General features: G+C 36.7%; 1 protein-coding gene across 1 annotated transcript; it reads right to left on the reverse strand.

The window, feature by feature from the left end:
- Positions 1 to 3,115: 3,115 nt before the first annotated feature.
- On the reverse strand, positions 3,116 to 23,475 carry TNFAIP6 (TNF alpha induced protein 6). Its single transcript, XM_061135149.1, has 6 exons — positions 23,307 to 23,475; positions 18,820 to 18,957; positions 17,230 to 17,391; positions 12,836 to 13,064; positions 7,735 to 7,775; positions 3,116 to 3,816 (listed from the first exon to the last, which is right to left on the reverse strand). Exons 1-6 carry the CDS (start codon positions 23,398 to 23,400, stop codon positions 3,638 to 3,640), a joined length of 843 nt encoding a protein of 280 aa, XP_060991132.1. The 5' UTR covers positions 23,401 to 23,475; the 3' UTR covers positions 3,116 to 3,637.
- Between the last annotated feature and the right edge of the window lie 249 nt (positions 23,476 to 23,724).

Here is a 23,724-nt window from a genome sequence, read left to right on the forward strand (position 1 = left end):
AAAGAGTGAGGGTAGGAGGAGAAGGAGATGCCAGAGGATGAGATGGTTGGATGGCATCATCAGTTCAATGGACATGAGTTTGAGCAGGCCCTGGGAGATGGTGAAGGACAGAGAAGCCTGGCGTGCTGCAGTCCACGGGGTCGCAAAGAGTTGGACACGACTGAGCAACTGAACAACAACCTTGTATGGTGACAGATGATAATTAGACTTAAAATGGTGATCATTTTGTAATGTATAAAAATATCAAATCACTATGCTGTACACCTGAAATAATATAATATTGTTAGTCAATTATCCTTAAATTTCTGAAAACTATGGGAAAAAAAGACCAAAAAGCCTATGGATGTGAGGTAAAAAAATTTTTTTAAAGGTTGAAAAAAAAAATCATGAGTAAGGAAGTGGAAAAGTATTAGATGTAGGCAGGAGAACATACGAACAGAGAAATGATAACACTAGCCTTAAATAATATTTACCTAAATTAATTTCACTGAGTTTAGAGAAACAACACTCTTCTGTTTACAACTTCTTGTGTATGCTTTATTATCTAGAATTAGACTTTTATTCCTGTGTCTAAGCCTGCATGAAATTGATTAAAAGGTGTATTAAACCTTTTGAAGTGGCTTCAAACAATATGAATGTATTATCTTATAGTTCTGTAGTTCAGAAATCCAGTAGGGACTCATTGGGCTAAATCAGTGAGTCAGCAGAGATGCATTCTGTCCAGAAGCTCTAGGGGAGAATTTCTTTCTTTACCTTTTCCAGCTTCCAAAAGTCACCCACATTCCTTGGCTCATGGCCCCTTTCCTCCATCTTCAAGGCCATCAATGTTGCATCTTTCTGGCCTTGCTTCTCTTGTCACATATTTTCTCTGACTCTCTTTTCTTAAGCCTCCTTCATCTACTTTTAAGGACACTTGTGATCACATTGGGCCCACTCGGACAACCCAGCATAGTATCCCATTTTAAGATCCTTGACTTAATCGCTTGTGCAAAGTCCCTCTTGCCAAGTAAGGGAACATATTCATAGGTTTGGGGGATTAAGTTACAGGCATCTTAGGGGGAGTGTTGCTCTGCCTACCATACATTTAATATCTCATTCTCAGACCACAACCTACTATCTCTCCAATGTGTCCCCTTTCATACTGATTCAACAGCCCTTTAAGCCCCTTTGAGACCTTTACTTCATTGAGTCTACTGCTTTTCTACTATTCCTTATTTCCTAACTGTCTTCTCTTCACTCTTTATGAATCTAAATTTCCTGAGTTATCATTGCAATGCCTCCTGACCTACATCCTCTATTCCCTTACCCCTGTCTTATCACACTCACTTGGCAAAAGCCCAACTGTGATGATTCCTACTCTCTCACTAATCTGTCCTTGTCCTTATATAGCTGAACATGGTCAGAGAAAAATAGCCTTGCTGACCCATCTCCAACTAAGGTCCATACCACAGGGAATTCCCTGGTGGTCAGTGGTTAAGACTTCCACTGCAAGGGGCACAGTTTCTATTGCTGGTCTGGGAACTAAAAAATCTTATGCCATGTGGGGTGGCCAAAAAATTTAAAAACAATTTTTTTAATTAAAAAAGAAAGGTCCATATCACAAAGTTCATATGTGCCCTTCAGTTCAGTTCAGTCACTCAGTCATGTCCGACTCTTTGTGACCCCATGGAATTGCAGCACACCAGACTTCCCTGTCCATCACCAACTCCCAGAGCCTACTCAAACTCATGTCCATTGAGTCGGTGACGCCATTGAACCATCTCATCCTCTGTTGTCTGCTTCTTCTCCCACCTTCAATCTTTCCCAGCATCAGGGTCTTTTCCAATGAGTCAACTCTTTGCATGAGGTGGCCAAAGTATTGGAGTTTCAACTTCAGTATCAGTCCTTTCAGTGAACACCCAGGACTGATCTCCTTTAGGATGGACTGGTTGGATCTTCTTGCAGTCCAAGGGACTCTCAAGAGTCTTCTCCAACACCACAGTTCAAAAGCGTCAATTCTTCAGTGCTCAGCTTTCTTTATAGTCCAACTCACATCCATACATGACTACTAGAAAAATCATAGCTTTGACTAGACAGACCTTTGTTGGCAAAGCAATGTACTGTCTAGGTTGGTCATAGCTTTTCTTCCAAGGAACAAGTGTCTTTTAATTTCATGGCTGCAGTCACCATCTGCAGTGATTTTGGAGACCCCCAAAATAAAGTCTGTCACTGTTTCCATTGTTTCCCAATCTATTTGCCATGAAGTGATGGGACTGGATGCCATGATCTTAGTTTTCTGAATGTTGAGCTTTAAGCCAACTTTTTCACTCTCCTCTTTCACTTTCATTAAGAGGCTCTTTAGTTCTTCTTCACTTTCTGCCATAAGGGAGGTGTCATCTGCATATCTGAGGTTATTGATATTTCTCCCAGAAATCTTGATTCCAGCTTGTGCTTCATCCAGACCAGCGTTTTTCATGATGTACTCTGCATATAAGTTAAATAAGCAGAGTGACAATATATAGCTTTGACGTACTCCTTTCCCGATTTGGAACCAGTCTGTTGTTCCATGTCCAGTTCTAACTATTGCTTCTTGACCTGCATACAGATTTCTCAGGAGGCAGGTAAGGTGGTCTGGTATTCCCATCTCTTGAAGAATTTTCCAGTTTGTTGTGATCCACACAGTCAAAGTCTTTGGCATAGTCAATAAAGCAGAAGTGGATGTTTTTCTGGAACTCTCATGCCTTTTTGATGATCCAATGGATGTTGGCTCTGGTTTCTTTGCCTTTTCTAAATCCAACTTGAACATCTGGAAGTTCACGGTTCACATACTGTTGAAGCCTGGCTTGGAGGATTTTGAGCATTACTTTGCTAGCATGTGAGATGAAATGTGCCCTTAATGTGTCCTTAAAACCTGCTATTTTCCTAGTCCATTCACCTTCTAGTTTCCCTAGAAGATACCTTCATCTACTGAGTGAGTATGGCCCACCTGCCATCCAGCCTACCACCCATCCCATTCAGTGTCATAAAGTTTAGCTGATCTACCTCAAAAAATTTTTTCATTTTAATTAATCTCTGACTCAGTAATTCCACCCCTAGGACCCTATCTTGAATAATTAGAGGGATGTCCAAATACATATTTGTTCAAGGATGTTTATTGAAACAATATTTATAAAAACAACTAATAATTCCCACAATAGAGACAGGTTTACAGAAAGTATGGGACAGTCATACCATGGACATTTTACAGTTATTCAAAATCATGTTTTTGCAGAATACTCAGTGATAGGGGAAAATGTGCATACCATAAAATTCAAGGTTAAAAAAATTTAAGATTTCAAACTGTACCTAGAGTAGGATTCAATAATTTGAAGTACTAATACATACAGATGCATATATACATATACCATGAATTGAAAAATGACTTAAAAGTATGTATAAATTTAATGCTTGCTATTTTTATGCAAGGAGATTATGGGAGATTTTATTTTCTCATTCAAAGTTTTTTGTATTTCCCAGTTTTCCTCAAATTATCAGTTATCACTTTCACATTTAGAAAAATAATAAATAAACATTAATAATAATAATATAAAAGTGAGATCAAAAGTGTTCCAAAAGATAGAAACATAAATACGGAAAGTCTTTTTTTTTTTTTTTGCTTTTATAAATGGCTAAATCTTCCAGCTAAAAAGTTTTTATTTCCAGTAGAAGTAGTACTTGTAGTACTTGCATTCTTTCCTTGACTGGATTTGGATGGAGGATCCACTGCGACATATTTGATTTGGAAACCTCCTGCAGTCACTGAAGCATCACTCAGGAACTTCAATGTCATGACATTTCCTGGGGAAGAGGAAGATGCAGAAGAACCAAGATGTTACTCTTCTTCAATTTAGCTGACAGTTCAAAGACTCATCATTCTCATAGGGGGAATGTAAAAATTCATGAACAAGACTCCTAGAATTCAGAGGTATATTTTCAAGTTGTTGAGTCTGTAGTATCATTGCCAGGTGGAGCAAGGACTTCAGATTTTTCCTGTGGCTCTCTAATCTGTCCTACAGGAAATTTTGTCTATTCTGTTTTAAAAGGTTTTCTTTGTAGAAGGAACATCCATAGAATTACAGGAGAATAGCAGGCAGTTCAAACCAGTGAGATACAGATGGGTTATTTACTAAATGATGTCAACAAACCTTTGCATTTGTTAAGAAAAAAAAAAAAAAGGAAAAAAGCCACAAAGCTAGATCTCTCTTTTAAACAAAGCACTTAACTACATTTTACCTGCATTAAAGACCAACACGTACCAAAAATAAAAAAGAAAAACTTCATTATATGAAATATATAGGAATATTTTTCTTTTTCATGTGGGAAAAGCCTTCTTAATCCAAATCACAAATCCAGATTTCTTTGCAAAACCCCCATACACACTGAATGCTAATGTTTTCTTTTGTCAAGCACAGCTCTAAGTGTCTTTCATCTTATTTTCCACAGCAACATGATGAGGTGCCTACTATTAAAATAATCCTTTCATAGATGAAATTGAGGCACAGAGAGCCTGAGTAGCTTGGCCAAGGCCACAGGGTTTTAAATGGCAGAACCAGGTTTGAACCTAGAGTTCATGCTCTGGTCTACTAAACTCTTTTCAAACTTGGGAGAGCTGCTTAAATGAAAAAAGAAATTTTTTCTTGTAGACAACTCAACTGGTTGAAATAAAAATTGGCACAGTAGGGCCTAGTGCTAATTTGCTGGCATCAATCCACATCTATGGCTTCCCACGTGGCACAGTAGTAAAGAATCCGCCTGCCAATGCAGGAGACACAAGAGTTGTGGGTTTGATCCCTGGGTCAGGAAGATTCCCTGAAGAAGGAAATGGCAACCCACTCCAGTATTCTTGCCTGGAAGATTCTATGAACAGAGGAGCCTGGTGGGCTACAGTCCGGGGGGTCGCTAAGAGTCAGACTCGACTGAACATACACACACACACACCTAAGTGATCCCAAAATTTCACTTTTAGGAATTAACTCTTAAAAAAAATAGCACTAACAAGTAGAAGTATGAAAATATCTAGGGGACTTCCCTGGTGGTTCAGTGCCTAAGACTCTGCACTCCCAATGCCGGGAGCCAGGGTTCAATCCCTTGTCAGAGAACTAGATCCTACATGCGACGACTAAGACCCAGCACAGACAAATAAATATTTTGGGGGGGCTCCAAAATCACTGCAGATGGTGACTGCAGCCATGAAATAAAAAGACGCTTACTCCTTGGAAGGAAAGTTATGACCAACCTAGACAGCATATTAAAAAGCAGAGACATTACTTTGCCAGCAAAGGTCCGTCTGGTCAAGGCTATGGTTTTTCCAGTGGTCATGTATGGATGTGAGAGTTGGACTGTGAAGAAAGCTGAGCACCGAAGAATTGATGCTTTTGAACTGTGGTGTTGGAGAAGACTCTTGAGAGTCCCTTGGACTTCAAGAAGATCCAACCAGTCCATCCTAGAGGAAACCAGTCCTGGGTGTTCATTGGAAGGACTGATGCTGAAGCTGAAACTCCAATACTTTGGCCACCTCATGTGAAGAGTTGACTCTTTGGAAAAGACCCTGATGCTGGGAGGGGTTGGGGGCAGGAGGAGAAGAGTTGACAGAGGGCAAGATGGCTGGATGGCATCACCGACTCGATGGACATGAGTTTGGGTAAACTCTGGGAGTTGGTGATGGACAGGGAGGCCTGGTGTGCTGCAATTCATGGGGTCGCAAAGAGTCAGACATGACTGAGCGACTAAATTGAACTGAACTAAGTGAAATGTTGAATAGCAAAAGACAAGAAAATCAGAAACAACTGCCTTCAGGTTGTTAAATATTGGTGTATGACAAATTTTGGCACCTATTAAGAGTCATTAAAAAGAATTAGAATTATCTAAATATACAGGGCTTCCCAATTCTACTGTGACTTTGAAGTGGCCCCATAGTCTCCATGTACATAATGTTTGTTTGTTATAGGAAGACGTCTGGAAAGATGGACACCACGTGGTTGTCCAATGCCTTTCTTGGGTAGGGAGAGGAGAAGAGTGGGCACTTTCTTTCCTCATATACCTTTTATTAAAGTGGTACAACTATGGGTAGTTTTTAGTTTATTTTCTGTTTTTGTTTTTTAATATAAATATCCTGGGTTGAGTAAGCACATATTTAAGAAGAAAACTAGATCAAAATGTTAACAGCATTATCTCGACTGAGAGGATAGTACTTTAAACTTATTTTATATATTCTTTTTCGATTACTCTGTATCAGTGTGTATTCTTCCTGTTGTTTTGTGAAATCTTTGGCATTTTATTTAACTATGTTCTTTCTGTTGATTTGTTTCTCTTTGAATAATAAATTGTGTGGGTTTTTCTTTTTTTTAGTTTCTTGCAGTTGTGCCAGAAAAACACTGATTTGGTGTTACATTTGGAGTCTGTTTTAGACAAAACAAGAAAAATGTCAAGTTTCAGGCTTCCTTTGGATTCTCCCTCTGTTCCACTTTTTTTAAAAATAGAATTCTCACCCCTCTCCCAACTACCCTCCTACATCTCATAAAGTGTCTTCTTTTAGTTTTCTGTTAACATGAAATATGTTCTCAAGTAAAGAATAAGAGATAAATAAAAAGTTTGAAAGATTGCTCTTCCTAAGGTGATTGTGACATAGTAATGAATTAATAAACTTTAAGCATTAATCATTCCAGTATTGAACAAGAATTTCCATCTCTTGTAATGATTCATCAATGAAAACTGCATGCACTGCAAAGCTAGGGTGTGGGCTAATTTAGCTTGTATCTCAGTTTAGGGACTGTTTGGAATTTGCAATTCAATGTAGCTTTGGTGTTTTTAGTTGCAGAAGTATTGTGATTTTTTTTTTTTTTTTTTTTAATGTCTCGGAGGAAAAATAGAGCAAGCCAGAATGCCAATTACTGGTAAGAGTGATGAAAATAAAGAAAAAAATGAAGACATCGAAGAAAGTAAAAGTTATTAGCCAGAAAGTAGCAGTTTGAGGCAATAGCAGTGGTATTGCTCATTGCTATAAATCTATGCTGCTCCTGGAACATCTCTTGGCGCACATTTCAAGGAACAGCCTCATAAAATAATTGGCAAGAGGAAAAAGATTTGGAAAACACTGCTCACTATAGGTAGGCTTTTAAGATTAACTATGCATAATTAGCATAGTAAAAGTTCTCTAACGTCTTCTAACAAAGAAACCTGTTTAACGTTGTTTAACCCAATGTTTCCCCAATTTACCTGACCTTAGAGCCCTTTTATCATGTAATATCTATTAAAAACACCTAACAGAACTGTGATCTTCACAAGACTTTCTTGGGATTGCTGTACTAATATGAAAATGCAATAAATACAACTTAAAATTTTTTTCAGTGATGAAAGATATTTTTAACAACTTGACAAATTACTTCAATCCTTTATCGTATCGATGAAGTTTGGGCCTTTTGTTACCATATCTTATGGGAATTATAAGATACAGCAATATTTATGGATTTGCAGACTCAAGACTATCTCAGACTGCATTTCCTGCAAGTAACCAGAGACTACACACGTTGTAAAGTATAAATAGAAAAAAAAAATAATAAAGTATAAATAGTTCTTTGCCTTTTACAAGCTAGCAAGCCATGTCTGTCTTCAGTTCTCAAGTTTAAAAAGTTATGTAGTAATAACTATTGGATCGTTCACTTTCAGTGACACTGAGAAAGCAAATCATAGTTTTGTTCCTCGATTTAGAGCCATTACCTGTACTAATGATGTCTTCTGGAAGCTCATCTCCACAGTATCTGAAAGAAAATTTTTAAAAAGGAGAAGTCACATGAATGATTATAATATAGCTCTTGCAAGTGACTAACTGATAATTGATGTACTTTGTATTTCCCCTAAGAGGTGCGTCTGTGCTCAGTCATGCCTGACTTTTTGCAACCCCATGGACTATAACCTGCCAGGATCCTCTGTCCATGGAAATTTTCCAGGCAAGAATACTGGAGTGGGATGCCATTGCCTACTCCAGTTCCTCTAAGTAATGGCTCACTTTTCTATTATTTACAACATTTTATTGTTTATTTATTTTTACTAGAATTTACAAGAGAGCCTGCGTGAGTGCTAAGTTGCTTCAATGTGTCTGACTCTGTGTATGGACCGTTTGGACCGTAGCCCGCCAGGTTCCTCTATCCATGGGATTCTCCAGGCAAGAATACTGAAGTGGGTTGCCATGCATTCCTCCAAGGAATTTTCCCGACCCTGGGATTGAACCCAAGTCTCTTACATCTCCTGCACTGGCAGGAGGGTTCTTTACCACGAGAGCCACCTGGAAAGCCCTTGTAAGAGAGAAGAGAGGCTAAAATATTGTTTCAAATAGCCTTCTTGCAGTATTGAGACTCTTAGGAAAGAAACTGTGGCATTTCTACTCTGTGTGTCTACAAAGTTTTTTGTGTGGTAGACAATTTGAATCTATTTGGGAAATTTTAAAAATTTGTTTCTGATTAATCTCATGATGTTTTCTTCACAGTTAAAGAAGAATGAGGGGGGTATGACTGATTTAAAAAGGAAAAAATTACATTGGACCTTATAAGACGATGTGATTTTTATCTGAATCATGGCATGAAAGGAATTCCCTTGCACATAATTATATTAAAAAATGGTTTTTGTTAGTTTCTAAAGAAAAAGTAGTTTATTCCAGAGAAGGAGAAAGTCTATCATAAAGGTAAATCACACAATATAATCCAGTTAATAACAAATTAGCCTGTAGATTAAAAAGTCATTTTATCTAGAACTGTAATTGATTTCTGAAACTAGATTTAGAATAAAAATATTATCTTAAGTGCCAAGGTAGGAGGTCCGTTCTTTCAAAAAAGACTTTGTTCTTAATTCCTCAGATTCCACTTCTAGTCTTCTTCAAACTATTTTTTAAAACTATTTATATTTTTTTCCATAGTAGTAGTCTCAGCTAAAGAACAAAACAACAACAACAAAAAAACACTTTCCATCCAAAAACTGCTGTTCATTTATCCAAGAAATACCTTTGTTTTTCTTTCTATTTAAGTTACAGATTTCAAAGTCAATAAAAAGATATTGTCTATTATTTTAAATTATCCCCACTACTATTTTCTTTCATTAAATTACTATCATGGATAATAGAGATTTGATAATTGACAATCCATTGATGATAGATATTTTAAAATACACTAAGTGGGGACCTGAATATATAAAACACCTACCTGTGCTCTCTTTAATTTATAATATTTCATACAGTGTTGCAAAATTTGTACTGTAAAATTTAAACTATATTAAAGATATTGGGTCGGAGAAGGCAATGGCAACCCACTCCAGTACTCTTGTCTGGAAAACCCCATGGACAGAGGATCCTGGTAGGCTGCAGTCCATGGGGTCGCTAAGAGTTGGAAATGACTGAGCGACTTCTCTTTCACTTTTTACTTTGATGCATTGGAGAAGGAAATGGCAACCCACTCCAGTGTTCTTGCCTGGAGAATCCCAGGGACGGCAGAGCCTGGTGGGCTGCCGTCTATGGGGTCACACAGAGTCGGACACGACTGAAGTGACTTAGCAGCAGCAAAGATATTGGGTGAGAACATGCATCAAAAATATTGTGTCCCAGCATCTTGAAAAACCAGGAGAGAAATACTGAGGAAAGGAACATTTGTTTTTTCATGACAAAGAAAGCTATTTTTAAGAAGATATCCATTGTATAATGAGCTAAACTGTATGAGAGAAGGGGCTCTAGTGTACTTATTTACCTCATATCATCATGCTTAGTACAATGCTTTGTGCGCAGAAGAAAGGCAACAATTACTGAATTTATAATTATTTTTAGTAGGTTGGCAGAAATCAGAACACTTAAAAACCCCAACAAATTTCCCATCCTACATATCTTCTTTCTCCTGTTAGTCAAATCTTGAGGTCTACATAAATAGAATATTTAACTGTTATAATTTAACAAATCAAAAAGTAGCTATCACTATTTTAATCATAAGTAGAGGTAGCAGCTGACTATGGCTTGTTAGGACTAACACTGCAAAGAAAAATCTTGGTTAGGAAAGGAAAGGATGTTGCAGGGGAATAGATAAACTGGAAAATCAATATTGTAGGGACAGTTGGGGATAAATTAAAGAAGCATCACAAGCTTCCAAACTCATTCTATGAGGCCACCATCACCCTAATTCCAAAACCAGACAAAGATGCCACAAAAAAAGAAAACTACAGGCCAATATCACTGATGAACATAGATGCAAAAATCCTTAACAAAATTCTAGCAAACAGAATCCAACAACATATTAAAAAAATCATACACCATGACCAAGTGGGCTTTATCCCAGGAATGCAAGGATTCTTTAATATCCGCAAATCAATCAATGTAATACACCACAATAACAAATTGAAAGATAAAAGCCATATGATTATCTCAATAGATGCAGAGAAAGCCTTTGACAAAATTCAACACTCATTTATGATTAAAACTCTCCAAAAAGCAGGAATAGAAGGAACATACCTCAACATAATAAAAGCTATATATGACAAACCCACAGCAAGCATCACCCTCAATGGTGAAAAATGGAAGGCATTTCCCCTGAAATCAGGAACAAGACAAGGGTGCCCACTCTCACCACTACTATTCAACATAGTGTTGGAAGTTCTGGCCACAGCAATCAGAGCAGAAAAAGAAGTAAAAGGAATCCAGATAGGAAAAGAAGAAGTAAAACTCTCACTGTTTGCAGATGACATGATCCTCTACATAGAAAACCCTAAAGACTCTACCAGAAAATTACTAGAGCTAATCAATGAATATAGTAAAGTTGCAGGACATAAAATTAACACACAGAAATCCCTTGCATTCCTATATACTAACAATGAAAAAACAGACAGAGAAATTAAGGAAACAATACCATTCACTATTGCAACAAAAAGAATAAAATACTTAGGAGTATATCTACCTAAAGAAACAAAGGACCTATACATAGAAAACTATAAAACACTGATGAAAGAAATCAAAGAGGACACAAACAGATGGAGAAACATGCCGTGTTCATGGATTGGAAGAATCAATATTGTCAAAATGGCTATTCTACCCAAAGCAGTCTATAGATTCAATGCAATCCCTATCAAGCTACCAACGGTATTTTTCACAGAACTAGACCAAAGAATTTCACAATTTGTATGGAAATACAAAAAACCTCGAATAGCCAAAGTAATCTTGAGAAAGAAGAATGGAGCTGGAGGAATCAACCTGCCTGACTTCAGACTCTACTACAAAGCCACAGTCATCAAGACAGTATGGTACTGGCACAAAGACAGAAATATAGATCAATGGAACAGAATAGAAAGCCCAGAGATAAATCCACGAACCTATGGACACCTTATCTTTGACAAAGGAGGCAAGGATATACAATGGAAAAAAGACAACCTCTTTAACAAGTGGTGCTGGGAAAACTGGTCAACCACTTGTAAAAGAATGAAACTAGAACACTTTCTAACACCATACACAAAAATAAACTCAAAATGGATTAAAGATCTAAATGTAAGACCAGAAACTATAAAACTCCTAGAGGAGAACATAGGCAAAACACTCCGACATAAATCACAGCAGGATCCTCTATGACCCACCTCCCAGAATATTGGAAATAAAAGCAAAACTAAACAAATGGGACCTAATGAAACTTAAAAGCTTTTGCACTACAAAGGAAACTATAAGTAAGGTGAAAAGACAGCCCTCAGATTGGGAGAAAATAATAGCAAATGAAGAAACAGACAAAGGATTAACCTCAAAAATATACAAGCAACTCCTGCAGCTCAATTCCAGAAAAATAAATGACCCAATCAAAAAATGGGCCAAAGAACTAAACAGACATTTCTCCAAAGAAGACATACAGATGGCTAACAAACACATGAAAAGATGCTCAACATCACTCATTATTAGAGAAATGCAAATCAAAACCACAATGAGGTACCATTACACGCCAGTCAGGATGGCTGCTATCCAAAAGTCTACAAGCAATAAATGCTGGAGAGGGTGTGGAGAAAAGGGAATCCTCTTACACTGTTGGTGGGAATGCAAACTAGTACAGCCGCTATGGAAAACAGTGTGGAGATTTCTTAAAAAACTGGAAATAGAACTGCCATATGACCCAGCAATCCCACTTCTGGGCATACACACTGAGGAAACCAGATCTGAAAGAGACACGTGCACCGCAATGTTCATCGCAGCACTGTTTATAATAGCCAGGACATGGAAGCAACCTAGATGCCCATCAGCAGATGAATGGATAAGGAAGCTGTGGTACATATACACCATGGAATATTACTCAGCCATTAAAAAGAATTCATTTGAACCAGTCCTAATGAGATGGATGAAGCTGGAGCCCATTATACAGAGTGAAGTAAGCCAGAAAGATAAAGAACATTACAGCATACTGACACATGTATATGGAATTTAGAAAGGTGATAACGATAACCCTATATGCAGAACAGAAAAAGAGACACAGAAATACAGAACAGACTTTTGAACTTTGTGGGAGAATGTGAGGGTGGGATATTTCAAAAGAATAGCATGTATGCTATCTATGGTGAAACAGATCACCAGCCCAGGTGGGATGCACGAGACAAGTGCTCCGGCCTGGTGCACTGGGAAGACCCAGAGGAATCGGGTGGAGAGGGAGGTGGGAGGGGGGATCGGGATTGGGAATACATGTAAATCCATGGCTGATTCATATCAATGTATGACAAAACCCACTGGAAAAAAATAATAAAATAAAAAAAAAAAAAAAAAAAAGAAGCATCACGCAAAATATCAGATGTCCATTAGCTTCCTGTATGGAGAAGCAACACATACCTTCCCACAAAGCCGTGGACATCATCGTAACTGTCGTATACTTCAACATAGTCAGCCAAGCAAGCTGGGTCATCTTCAAGGTCAAAGTCCAAAAAACTAAGATGAATGCGCTGACCATACTTGAGTCTAATGTGCCAGTAGCAGATTTGGTTATCATCATACTCATTTGGGAAGCCTGGAGATTTAAAAATTCTCTTTGGATCTGTAAACACACCACCACACTCCTTTGCTGAAATGAGAAAAGAAAAAAAAAAAAGCTTTTAAAAAGATGACTCCTACTTTAAAAAGATATTCATTTCTTAATGTCCATCTATTTAGTACTTTTTATGAAGTAAAAATAAAGACATGAATAAATATATAGCCTCCATAGTATATTGTGCATAATTGTAGCTGAATAATAACTATTTTTTGTTAATAGTTGCTAAATTCTCTAAAATAAACATAGACCATTTGTGATTTTTTTAAAAAAGTAAAGTAGCAAAAAGAAATAATTGTGCACCTGTTTACATTTCTTGCTCTGTTCACATTTTAAGCATAGAGCACACATCTTAAGTGCATACTTAAATGTGTTTTGACAAATATTGATACATATACCTACCTGTATTTCCAACATATACCTACTTCACCAACATATATCTACATCACCAACTATGACAGGGGTTTTGTCCTGTGGTGTAACCACTGTGTCTTCAGGGACTTGAACACTTAGAATAATACATCCAATAAATTCTGTTTGGCAAATCCTCATAAAGACCACTAGGGAACTTGAAGGTCATTCTAATCCAGTTAAAAGGAAGAATTTATAATAATTCTACACTCCTTTTACTGGTTTAAATTAGCAACTTAATTCTAATACTATTTGAGGATTTGGTGGAGATATCTATGTTGATTTTTTCAAGTCATTTACCATTTCATAGATTTCTGTCATGTCCCATAACCTCTTATAAGAGCGAACAATCTCTGCCAGAACAGTAATTTTGCAGTATGACCTAGAAGGAAAGCTATAGAAGGGTCCTAGTTCATTTTAATTCCATATCAACTAAATGTCTAGTGTCTTAAAAAAAACGATAGAAACTGGAAATTAAAACATAATCTGAGTGGTGGTGTGGAGGTCGTAACTCTGATAGTATTCAAAGATATTTTTATTGTATCAATTAAAGGTTTTTTACAAGAATATTCTTCTTTAAAATAACTATGATAAAAAATTGTGCTAGAATCCTTAACACCATAGAGGTTAAGGAGCTTGTGTCCCCAGGGCAGAATAGGCTCTTAGAAAGGCTGGGGAGTGATGAGGAAGGTCAGCAACCTAGTCTGAGCTCAGTGATCAGTCTGTACCTCAGTGTCTTCATTGATAAAATAAATGTAGTCATGCCTCTTCTGTTACCTCCCTCACAGCACTATTCTGAGGATAAATATAGAGGGTAGCTAAATGGTATTATGCAAAGTGTAAGCTATTCATATTGTGTTATTAAATCTTATAAAATATATAGTGTTTATGTGCATGTAAGGGGCTTCCCTGGTGGCTCAGATGGTAAAGAATCTGCCTGTAATGCAGGACACCGGGGTTGGATCCCTGGGTTGATAAGATTCCCCTGGAGAAGGGAATGGCTACCCACTTCAGTATTCTTGCCTGGAGAATTCCACGGACAGAGGAGCCTGGTGGGCTATACAGTCCATGGGGTCTCAAAGAGTCAGACATGACTGAGCGACTAACAAGTGCCCACTTTGGGAGTGATTTTCCCTGTCCCATAGCATCCTCCATTTACATATATATATCTATATAGAAATAATATTTATATATGTGTGTGTGTGTATATATATATATATATATATATATATATATATATATATCCCCGTGTCTTGTGGTTTGTACTATCTTACTTCCCTATCCAGGGATTGAACCCACACCCTTGGCAGTGAAAGTACAAAGTCCTAATCACTGGATCGCTAGGAAATTCCCAGCCTCCTGTATCTTTGATGTATTTATCACTAGATTAGGGAAAAATCCAAATATTGAACTTCTTTGGTTGTATATTTAGCTATATCTATCAGCTCTATATTTCATGTTACATATAACTGTTGCCTCATCTCTGGCTTATTTAGAAAATGACAGATTTATGAAGCAGACTTCTTAAATCTGACTTTATAAATTTGAGGACTGACTGCTAATTGGTTGAGAAGTGTTTCTGCAGGAGGGAGTCAGCATCATGCCACATGGTCAGAACTTGAATGAGCAAGGTTACCTCTGTACACTTCTGAATGACCCTGTTCTTCCTTGCTTCAAGCAGCTGTAACTTGGCGATACTGATTAATTAATGATCATTAATTTATTTTCCTGATACTGTTATGATTTTTTTCATTCCAGTCGTAGATTTTTCTGTATGATTTTTCTGTACGATTCTGTACACATTTTCCTAGAGTGAAAAGTACTCAGCCTCTATGAGAAATAAATACAACTTACAAAAATTTGTAAGTTAAGTTGGCATTCTTATAAAAGAGCAATGAAATGTACAGAATCCTAGGAGACTTGTTCTTACTCAATTCTCAGCTTACTTTTAGATTCAGTGACATACTGATTATTTAGGATGTGGTTAACCTGAAGGGGACTGGGGGCCGCCTGAACTAGCAATGGGAGAAGCACAGTTCCCTAAAAAATGATTGGGATGAAAAAAAATCATAACAGTATCAGGAAAATAGTGATTATTAATTAATCAGTATCTCCAAGTTAGAGTAAAAAGAGAAGTGCCTGTATAAATATATTTAAGGAAAAGGGGGAATTCCCTGGTGGCCTAGCGGTTTGGATTCTGGGCTTTCACTGCCTTGGCCTGTGTTCAATCCCTGGTTGGGGAACTGAGATCTTGCAAGCACTGCAGCACAACCAAAAAAAAAAAAAAAAAAAGGAAGAGAGGAGGGGAGAGAGGAAAAGGAGGAATATAAATTATTAACAATGACTAAATGTAGAACTAAATGTTGTATGCGTGTTTGCGTGCTCAGTTGGATCCGACTCTTTGCGACCCCATGGACTGTAGCTAGCCAGGGTCCTCTGTCCATGGAATTTCCAGGCAAGAATACTGGAGTGGGTTGCCATTTCCTACTCCATAAATGTAGTATAGTATAGGCTTAACATATGTCAAAGTGGTTTGAAAGAGTCTATATGAATGTGCTGTAAGTATTTATTCATATTTTGTCTCAAGTGGGAGTAGGTGATAGCACTAGACAAAATTCTCTTCTACCAGAATACATATTATTTTGAGATCTAGGTGAGCTACAAACATGAGAAACTGCTCTCCAATGACTAATATTATTAAACGATAACAAATTCTATAAAACTATGCTAGAACTTCACTGTAACTCTCCTACTGTGTTACAGACTTTCTCATAAAGTAGATCCAAATGGGATACCACCTGAGGATATTTATGATCATAAATATAGGAAATAATTTGTGACATGTTGTAACAGTTTGTAATATTATCCTGGGGGAAATAAATCCCCAGTCTACTTTTTTCTCTAAGAGCATGGAGCAAGAATTACTCTTCATAGTAATTATGATGAGTTAATTTTCTCTTTAAAGTTTTCCTGACTACAATCAACCATGGAAAAAGAATATGAATAAAATATGTACTATATAATAATAACTAGAATATCCAGTTTAAAAAAACACAGAGTGGGAGTTGCTTAGTTTGGAAATTTAAGAATTTATACACAAAAAGAAATTAGGAAAAACAATTTGTTTATTCTGTCTCCTTTTTCTCATTCTATTAAAAGGATAACTTTGAACAGTTAACATTTTGCAGTATTATACTACTTCATAGTTTTAACTAATTCACTGTGATAAGTTTATAATCTGCTTTTTTTTTTTTTTTCCTTTGTGCTCAGGAAGTTCCCTGGCACAGAAAACTAAATTTGAGATCTCACTTGCCTACTAATTATCAGCTGTCTGATCTGGGGAAAGTACTTAAGTTCTTGAACTTTCAGTTTCCTGAATTCTAAAATGAGTATAACAATAACTCCTTGCAGAGTTGTGAACATTAAGTGACAGTGTGGATGAAGGGACATAAGTCAGCGTTTGGCACAACATAACCATTCTATGAATGGTAGTTGTTATTAATAATTACCATTACTGGGGACTTCCCTGGTGGTCCAGTACGTAAACGTCTGGCTTGCAGTGCAGAGCCTGCAGGTTTGATCCCTGGCTGGTGAACCAAGATCCCACATGCCATGGGGAAGCTGAGCCCACATGCTGCAACTAAGACCTGATGCAGCCAAATGTATATTTTAAAAATTTTTTTAAATTATCATTATTAAATTGACTTGTCTCTGGAAGAAGAAGACATTTCTTTTTCATAACATGTAACTGTTTTTGTATAGGATAAAATTACTGTTTTCCACAAACCATGTGGGTTGTAGCAGTATGCGTCCCATCTTTCACTTCTATTGAGACGGATTCCGTAATCGATAATACCAGTTTTTCCAAATCCACAGTTGGGCCCTGGCTTCACAATAGGGTATCCAACTCTGCCCTTGGCCATCCACCCAGCAGCACAGACATGAAATCCTGCAAGACAGTGGAAGGGTAATGGCTTAATTTGTATGTTCCCTCCGCTGAGCAAAGGTTATCTCAACCAAGATGGCCCCTCCCAACAGGAACAGTGTCTTAACTGCCGAAATCCAGTTTACATAAAAGGGGAAAACGGTTTTCTTAAAAAATAAAGTTTGAACACATAATAAAAGTTCTTATAACATCTGACTTTTACTAGGAAATGATATCTTGGCAAAAAAAAAAAAAAAGATGGACTAAGAAATGAAAATACCAGGGATATGAAAACAATCCAATTTCAGAGCTGGCTTCTTTTCACCAATGACCCTACTAGTGCCATGAAATAACTAAAATTAACACCAATACTGAAAACATTTTTTTCAAATGATAGTGTCTCTTTCAGGATCAATTAAGATATTGCTAATATTTTTAAAAATTTGAATAAAGATAAAAGCACTCAACATTTCAAACAAAGCCTCAGCCCTGTTTTCCTTGCTCAGCTTTGGAGGCTCTTTTAATATTTGCCAATGCCATCCAAGAACGATTTGATAAGTCCCTGGTGGCTAGTAATGGCTCTGGCTTTTGCATGCATCATTCCAGTTACTATGTCACACACAGCCCTGTGGGTATAGACTGAACAGTCATCTGGGGAAGACTCTGGGCCATTTTTGAAAACACCTTTATTTTTGTCTTGGGTAATATATAATATTTGCATGAGCTTTGCCAGGTATGTTCCTATAAACAAAGGGATTTCTTTAATGGAGAAGATAATTCTGAATGGAGGTGGCCTTTTGGATTCTCCTGAAAATCCAGGAGAGACAGTAGCAGCCTCCTCGCCCTCTCCCAACCCCCAGCTTTTATTATAAAGAAGCAAACAGTATTCGTTAATTACTGGGTTTTCACCAGGTATCCTGACATCAACTTCCCAGTATCTTCCATCTTTACAACTCTTTTCCTCATGGCTTTTGATCCTAAAGTACAAATGCATTCTCCCACTTAATGTAAAAAAAGAAAAGGAAAAACTTGAAAAAAGAAATCACTAAATTCACTGTTTCTTCTACCAAGTGAATTTCTTTATAAGATTCAGCATAGCAACATCATTTAACAGCTGAGGAAACCCACAGAGATCAAGAAAAGATAAAATGGTATAATATTAAAAATGAATAGCAATGGCATTAGAATTAATGAGGAAATTAAATGATATCGAGATGATATCTTCATTTTCTTTTGACTTTAATTTATTTGTTCTGAATGGGAGGTGACCCCAACTCAGTTGCTTGTTTTAGAAACTGTCCACCATCTAGCTGTAGGCAGAGAAAATGGGAGAAGCCAGAGGAACTATTAGCAGAGGTGGAGAAGTAAGTCTTAATAAGAGGTTGCAGGAAAGGTGGAAAAATTTTTTTCCCAAGGGTGAAAAAGAAGAAATATTATGTTCAAAGAAGTTACCAATTTTTCTGGCTGCCTCTAACTGCTTGTAGGTGGCAAGATGGCCACCTTCATATTCACACACCGCCTTCGCTTCTGCGTAGGTGAGCTTGTATTTGCCGGACCGCGCTTCCCTGTGGTACACGCCTGCTGCTTGTTCTGTGAATTCACAAAATGTCGTAAATGCACTGTTACCCATTCTTGTCGAACAAGGGAAATTTTGTGGCCTCATCTGGAAGATTACATCAGCTATTGTTCCTGCCAAAGGGTTCCCTGGGTCGGCTGCCTTGAATGGCTGAGTTTTCATTGTTAGAAAGCTTTGGGAAACATTTCGAATGAGGGGAATTTTGGGGGGACATAGAGAGAAACTTGAGACTAAGTTATGTTTTTGAACTGAGAGCCCAAAAGAAAGTTTTAATACAGCATTGTATTTCTGCACTATCCAAAGGTGATAAAGTTTTAGCTTGTTTTTTGGCTTTGTTTTAAAAACTTGGAAAGGTAAGCACTAGGAAAAGAAAAAGAGTCAAAGGCAAAAGAACCACTGAAAATTGGCTCATAATGAAGGAGAAAAATAAGCCAAAATACCCATTTGAGGGAAATGAGTAATGCAATATAATTGAGAATTTAGTAAACAAATCAAAAACTGAGGAACAGTTTGAAAGAATCCAAAGGCACCAAATAGTGCATTAAAGAAAAGAAAAATAGATATAACTACAGCTGAGAAAAAGTGGGACACACCTAACTACCAGTTCCTAAGTTCTTTACCTGGCTTGTCTTTTTTCAGTTCACATTTGTTCCCAGCACATTTTAGATGGTATTAAGTCATATGTGAGCTGTCTCCTAGTAGATCACTGTTTAAATTGATTGTTTTGAGTTTGGAGTGTATTTTGCCATAGAAACAATGTGAAAAGATTCCCAGGACAATAATCATAGCATAGCTCTAATAGTTCTGTGTAGACTATCAAGATTATTGTTAAGTCTGTGTACCCCGACCTGTGTAATCAGCCACCATTAAGACCATTTCCAACAAGAATTTGTATTTCTAGCCTTGCAGCAAGATATGAATCCAGCAGTATTAGAAATACTGTTCTTTACTCTCTACCCAAAGCTGAAGTTGACAATGCCAATTCAATAGGAGATGCTGCTTGGCATTTTCCCTGCTTTTCTAGACTCATGAGATCCTGCTCTCATACCTTATATGGTAAAAGCCTATCACGCATACACAGCACGTTAGTCAGTCTGATACTTAGAGGTCAGAAAACACAAGGAGCATCAAAGTCATTTGCCCTTTTGAGAGTTACATACTTTCCAAGTGTCCTTCAAGGTAAAGCCTCATTACCTCAACTTTTACCAGCTTCCAGTGTCGCTGTTTTAAGAATTTACTACGAGGTACTTTGCTAGGTTCTGGGGAATCAAGCCCTGTTCTTAAGCAACTTGGGTGCTAATGGGCAAGGCAAGTACATCTATTTTGAAGTACAGGGATACTGAGGCTTTTAGTAGAGAAGAGAGGTATGTTGTACTTAGTAATATATGTGATGGAAATGATTGTTACTTTTTAAAAATGTTAGAACTGTATTTGTTCTCTAAAAGATCTTTATTTGAAAAAAATTTGATTATTTTGTCTGCCCAGTGTTTCTCAAACTAAAATTTCCTTTATATTTTACTCCCCAAATAAAAATCTGATGTATTAGAAACAAGACAGCAAGCTAAGTCCCACATCACCAAATGAAGGCTTAAGTATAATTTCAGCTTACCCAGAAATGGAATCTTAAACCAGTCAGTCAGAAGACTCCTGATCATCACTAGTTAGATCATCTGCCTGATAGACCTCTACTCTCCCCTAAAGGAAAGTAACTTAGCCATCAAAAGCCTACTTTTTTGCTAATAAAACTTCCTTATGCCTGCTCCTTTCTGCCTATGAAAGTTTTGCATTTCGTACCACTCCTTGGAGCGCCTTCTGTTAAATTGGATGCTGCCAAATTCAAATGGATTTTTGCTCAGAAAACTCAAAAGTTTAAGTATGCCTCAGTTTTTCTTTTAACAGAGGTTTGGAGGGGAAAAAGATAAACAGAAAGATTAAAAAATAATTTTAAGTTTTCTTCCCAGTAGTTTTTCTGAAAACTTTGGTACCTCTTGAAACTTGTCTGTAATAAGATAGTAACTTACATAGTAGCAATGTCTATTCTATAATTTTTAATGGATTAAATGATATTAATATTCCACATTGCTCCTGAAAGAGACCCGAACTTCCCATTATCTTGCCTTATGAACAAGTTGAGAACTCTTGGCATGTGTACTTGAATATTTTAAGCACAGATTTATTTTAAAGTATTTCTTAATTCAGAATTTATACTACTAAAATGGTCCTTTGAATAATGAGTCTTAATCTAAAGAGTTTCACCTTTCAGAAGAAGTAATTATTTTTCTAGTTGTCATTCATTAAAATTGAAAAGCTGCTTAACCAATAATTTCCTTTTCCTTTTATTAATAGTTAAGCGGTAAACACTAGCAGGTTGGCTCTGATTTCTACTTCTGGTTCTGTCATAGAACAGTTGTGTGACCTTGTATTAATTACTGCCTGAACCTCAGTTTCTTCATCTATCAAATGGGAATAATGACAGTTATTTTTTGGAATATACAAACCATGAAACCTATAAGCATTGTTTCTGGATCCTAGTAGGAGCTCATGATAATGTTACTTTTCCCTTCTCCTTTTTCAGATTCAAAACAATGGTTAAAAGGAATTGCTTATTTGTACATTTTTAAATTTTCCATTTAAACTAGTTGAAGTCACTTGTCCTTATGTGTCTTAAAATTTACTATTTAAGAAATTAGAGTATACAAGAGTTAAAAATAAACCTTAGGGTCCCTTACTTCAGACTTCTCATTTTACCAGCATGGAACTGAGACCAAGAATTTTAAGTGCCTTGTTCTTGATAGTTGCTAGCAGATTCCTGCCTTCTAATTCAACTCTCTTCCCCCTCTAAACAGTTTTCTAATACTACATTGATCTAACCAACTGTAAACAGTTTATGCCAGGCTGACTGGTCAATAATTTGTCCCACTTTGAAGCAATATGCAATCACTCCAGGCCTCAGATGTGCAGCATACTATTAACAAATATTTGGGTTTACTTCCCTCTACCTCTGGGACAGAACTTCTATTGTCCAGGTTTCTATTTTGGTGATATACAACATCACTTAAAAAAAAACAAAAACAAAACTCCATTTTACTTCATCATTAGATACTTTGACAGAATTTCAGTTTATCCATTTGGGTTCAACTCTTACTAGCTTTATGATCCTCTTTTTCATTTCTGACAAATAGGTGTGTTTCCCAAGTTCAATGGTGTGTAATGAAAATAAACAGAAAGACTTGCTCATTCCTCTAGTAAATTCCAGACCCCATCTTGGCCAAATGGATTGCACTGTTCAGCATGAAAGTAGTTCACTGGCTCAAGCTGAAAAAAGAGGCGGTAAGGCTGTGCATTGCAAATCGAGTTTTTTAATGAAATCCGCATGGCTGTAGTTATTACCAGAAAGAAATACGCTGAAAGGGAAGATATTCTACAACTCTGTGCTGTTTAGCAAGCATAAAATCAAGATCTAGGTTAATTTTGCTTTCTCTTTATTTCTCTGTTTTATATAAGGATCTGTCAATTTTCTTCTTGAGCAATTCAAAAAAATTTCATCATCAGATACAACAGTGAACAGTAAAGCAATAATAATCTGTGTCATGAGAATTAAAACATTGTTTAGAGTACTCTATGGAGCATTTGGGGTTTTATCTATTTAGTTTTTTTTGTTCTATTGTTTATATTCTCAGTTAGGCCTGTGTCATTTCCTTACATTTAACAAAACAAAACAACAAAAGAAACTTTCCTTGTCTAACAGAAGAGGTAGGAAAGTATTTAAATGGCTAGCTTAAACAAAAGAAATCAAGTGATAAGAATGCATTCAGAAATACAAGCTTTTTTGATTTTTTCTATATTACAAGATGGCTTTGTAAAACTAGTCGAAAGATGTTTGGAAAAACATGAGAGATACTACAGGTCAGAGTACACACAGCAGTGATTGTAAAATTATTTTATATTCCAGTTTACCTGTTATAATTCTCTTATGGTTACCTGTTATGAAATCTGACTGCAAATGCATTAAAATAGGAACAAAATAACGTATTAGTAACTTTATTTTGTTAAAGACACTATCCCCATTATACTACCACACCTGCTTTGAAAATTTTAAAGGACATATTCATATGGACTATAAATATTAACCTCTATTTTCTACTCAACAGTTCACTTTATAAAAAGCTATTCTAAAATTTTAGAAGGCAGGAACACTTAAAAAAAAAATGGTATATACACTCCATCAGCTGTTTTTCCCAAACAATTTTCTTAGAAAACATCAGCCTTAAATAGAAGAGAAAAATTTACAGCTTTGATTCACTTCTGTATGAATTCAAAGAAGTGACTTCCCCAGCAAGAAGCTATGAGTGAAGTTTCTTACCAAGCCATATGGAGTTATGAAAAATTCCGTTCTTGAATCCCCATCCGTGAGCCTCTTCCCATAGAAAGACAAATAAGTAAATTAAGATGATCATATCTCAGTCGTAGAGAAGGAATGTCCTGTTAGGGGCTGCTCGGGATAAATTCTCAGAGCAGAGACTGAAATGTGTCTGAACATCTGGTTTCCACATCTTTTAAATGTTTTTTTTTTTTTTTTCAGCTGTGAGGTCAGCAAGCGCTCTCCAATGGCATTTTCTGCTGTAGAGTTACACAATTAACTCACTGTCTGAGGCAAATCCTCTGACTCATTTGCATTGGCAACTCAAACTAAGGATATAGGACGATCATCTACGTTTTAAAATTCACTTACTTGGAAAGGAGACCATTTATTCTGTCTGTCACGGACACTTTCCTATTAG

This window comes from Dama dama, chromosome 33, assembly GCF_033118175.1.
Source record: "Dama dama isolate Ldn47 chromosome 33, ASM3311817v1, whole genome shotgun sequence".
Classification (NCBI taxonomy): domain Eukaryota; kingdom Metazoa; phylum Chordata; class Mammalia; order Artiodactyla; family Cervidae; genus Dama; species Dama dama.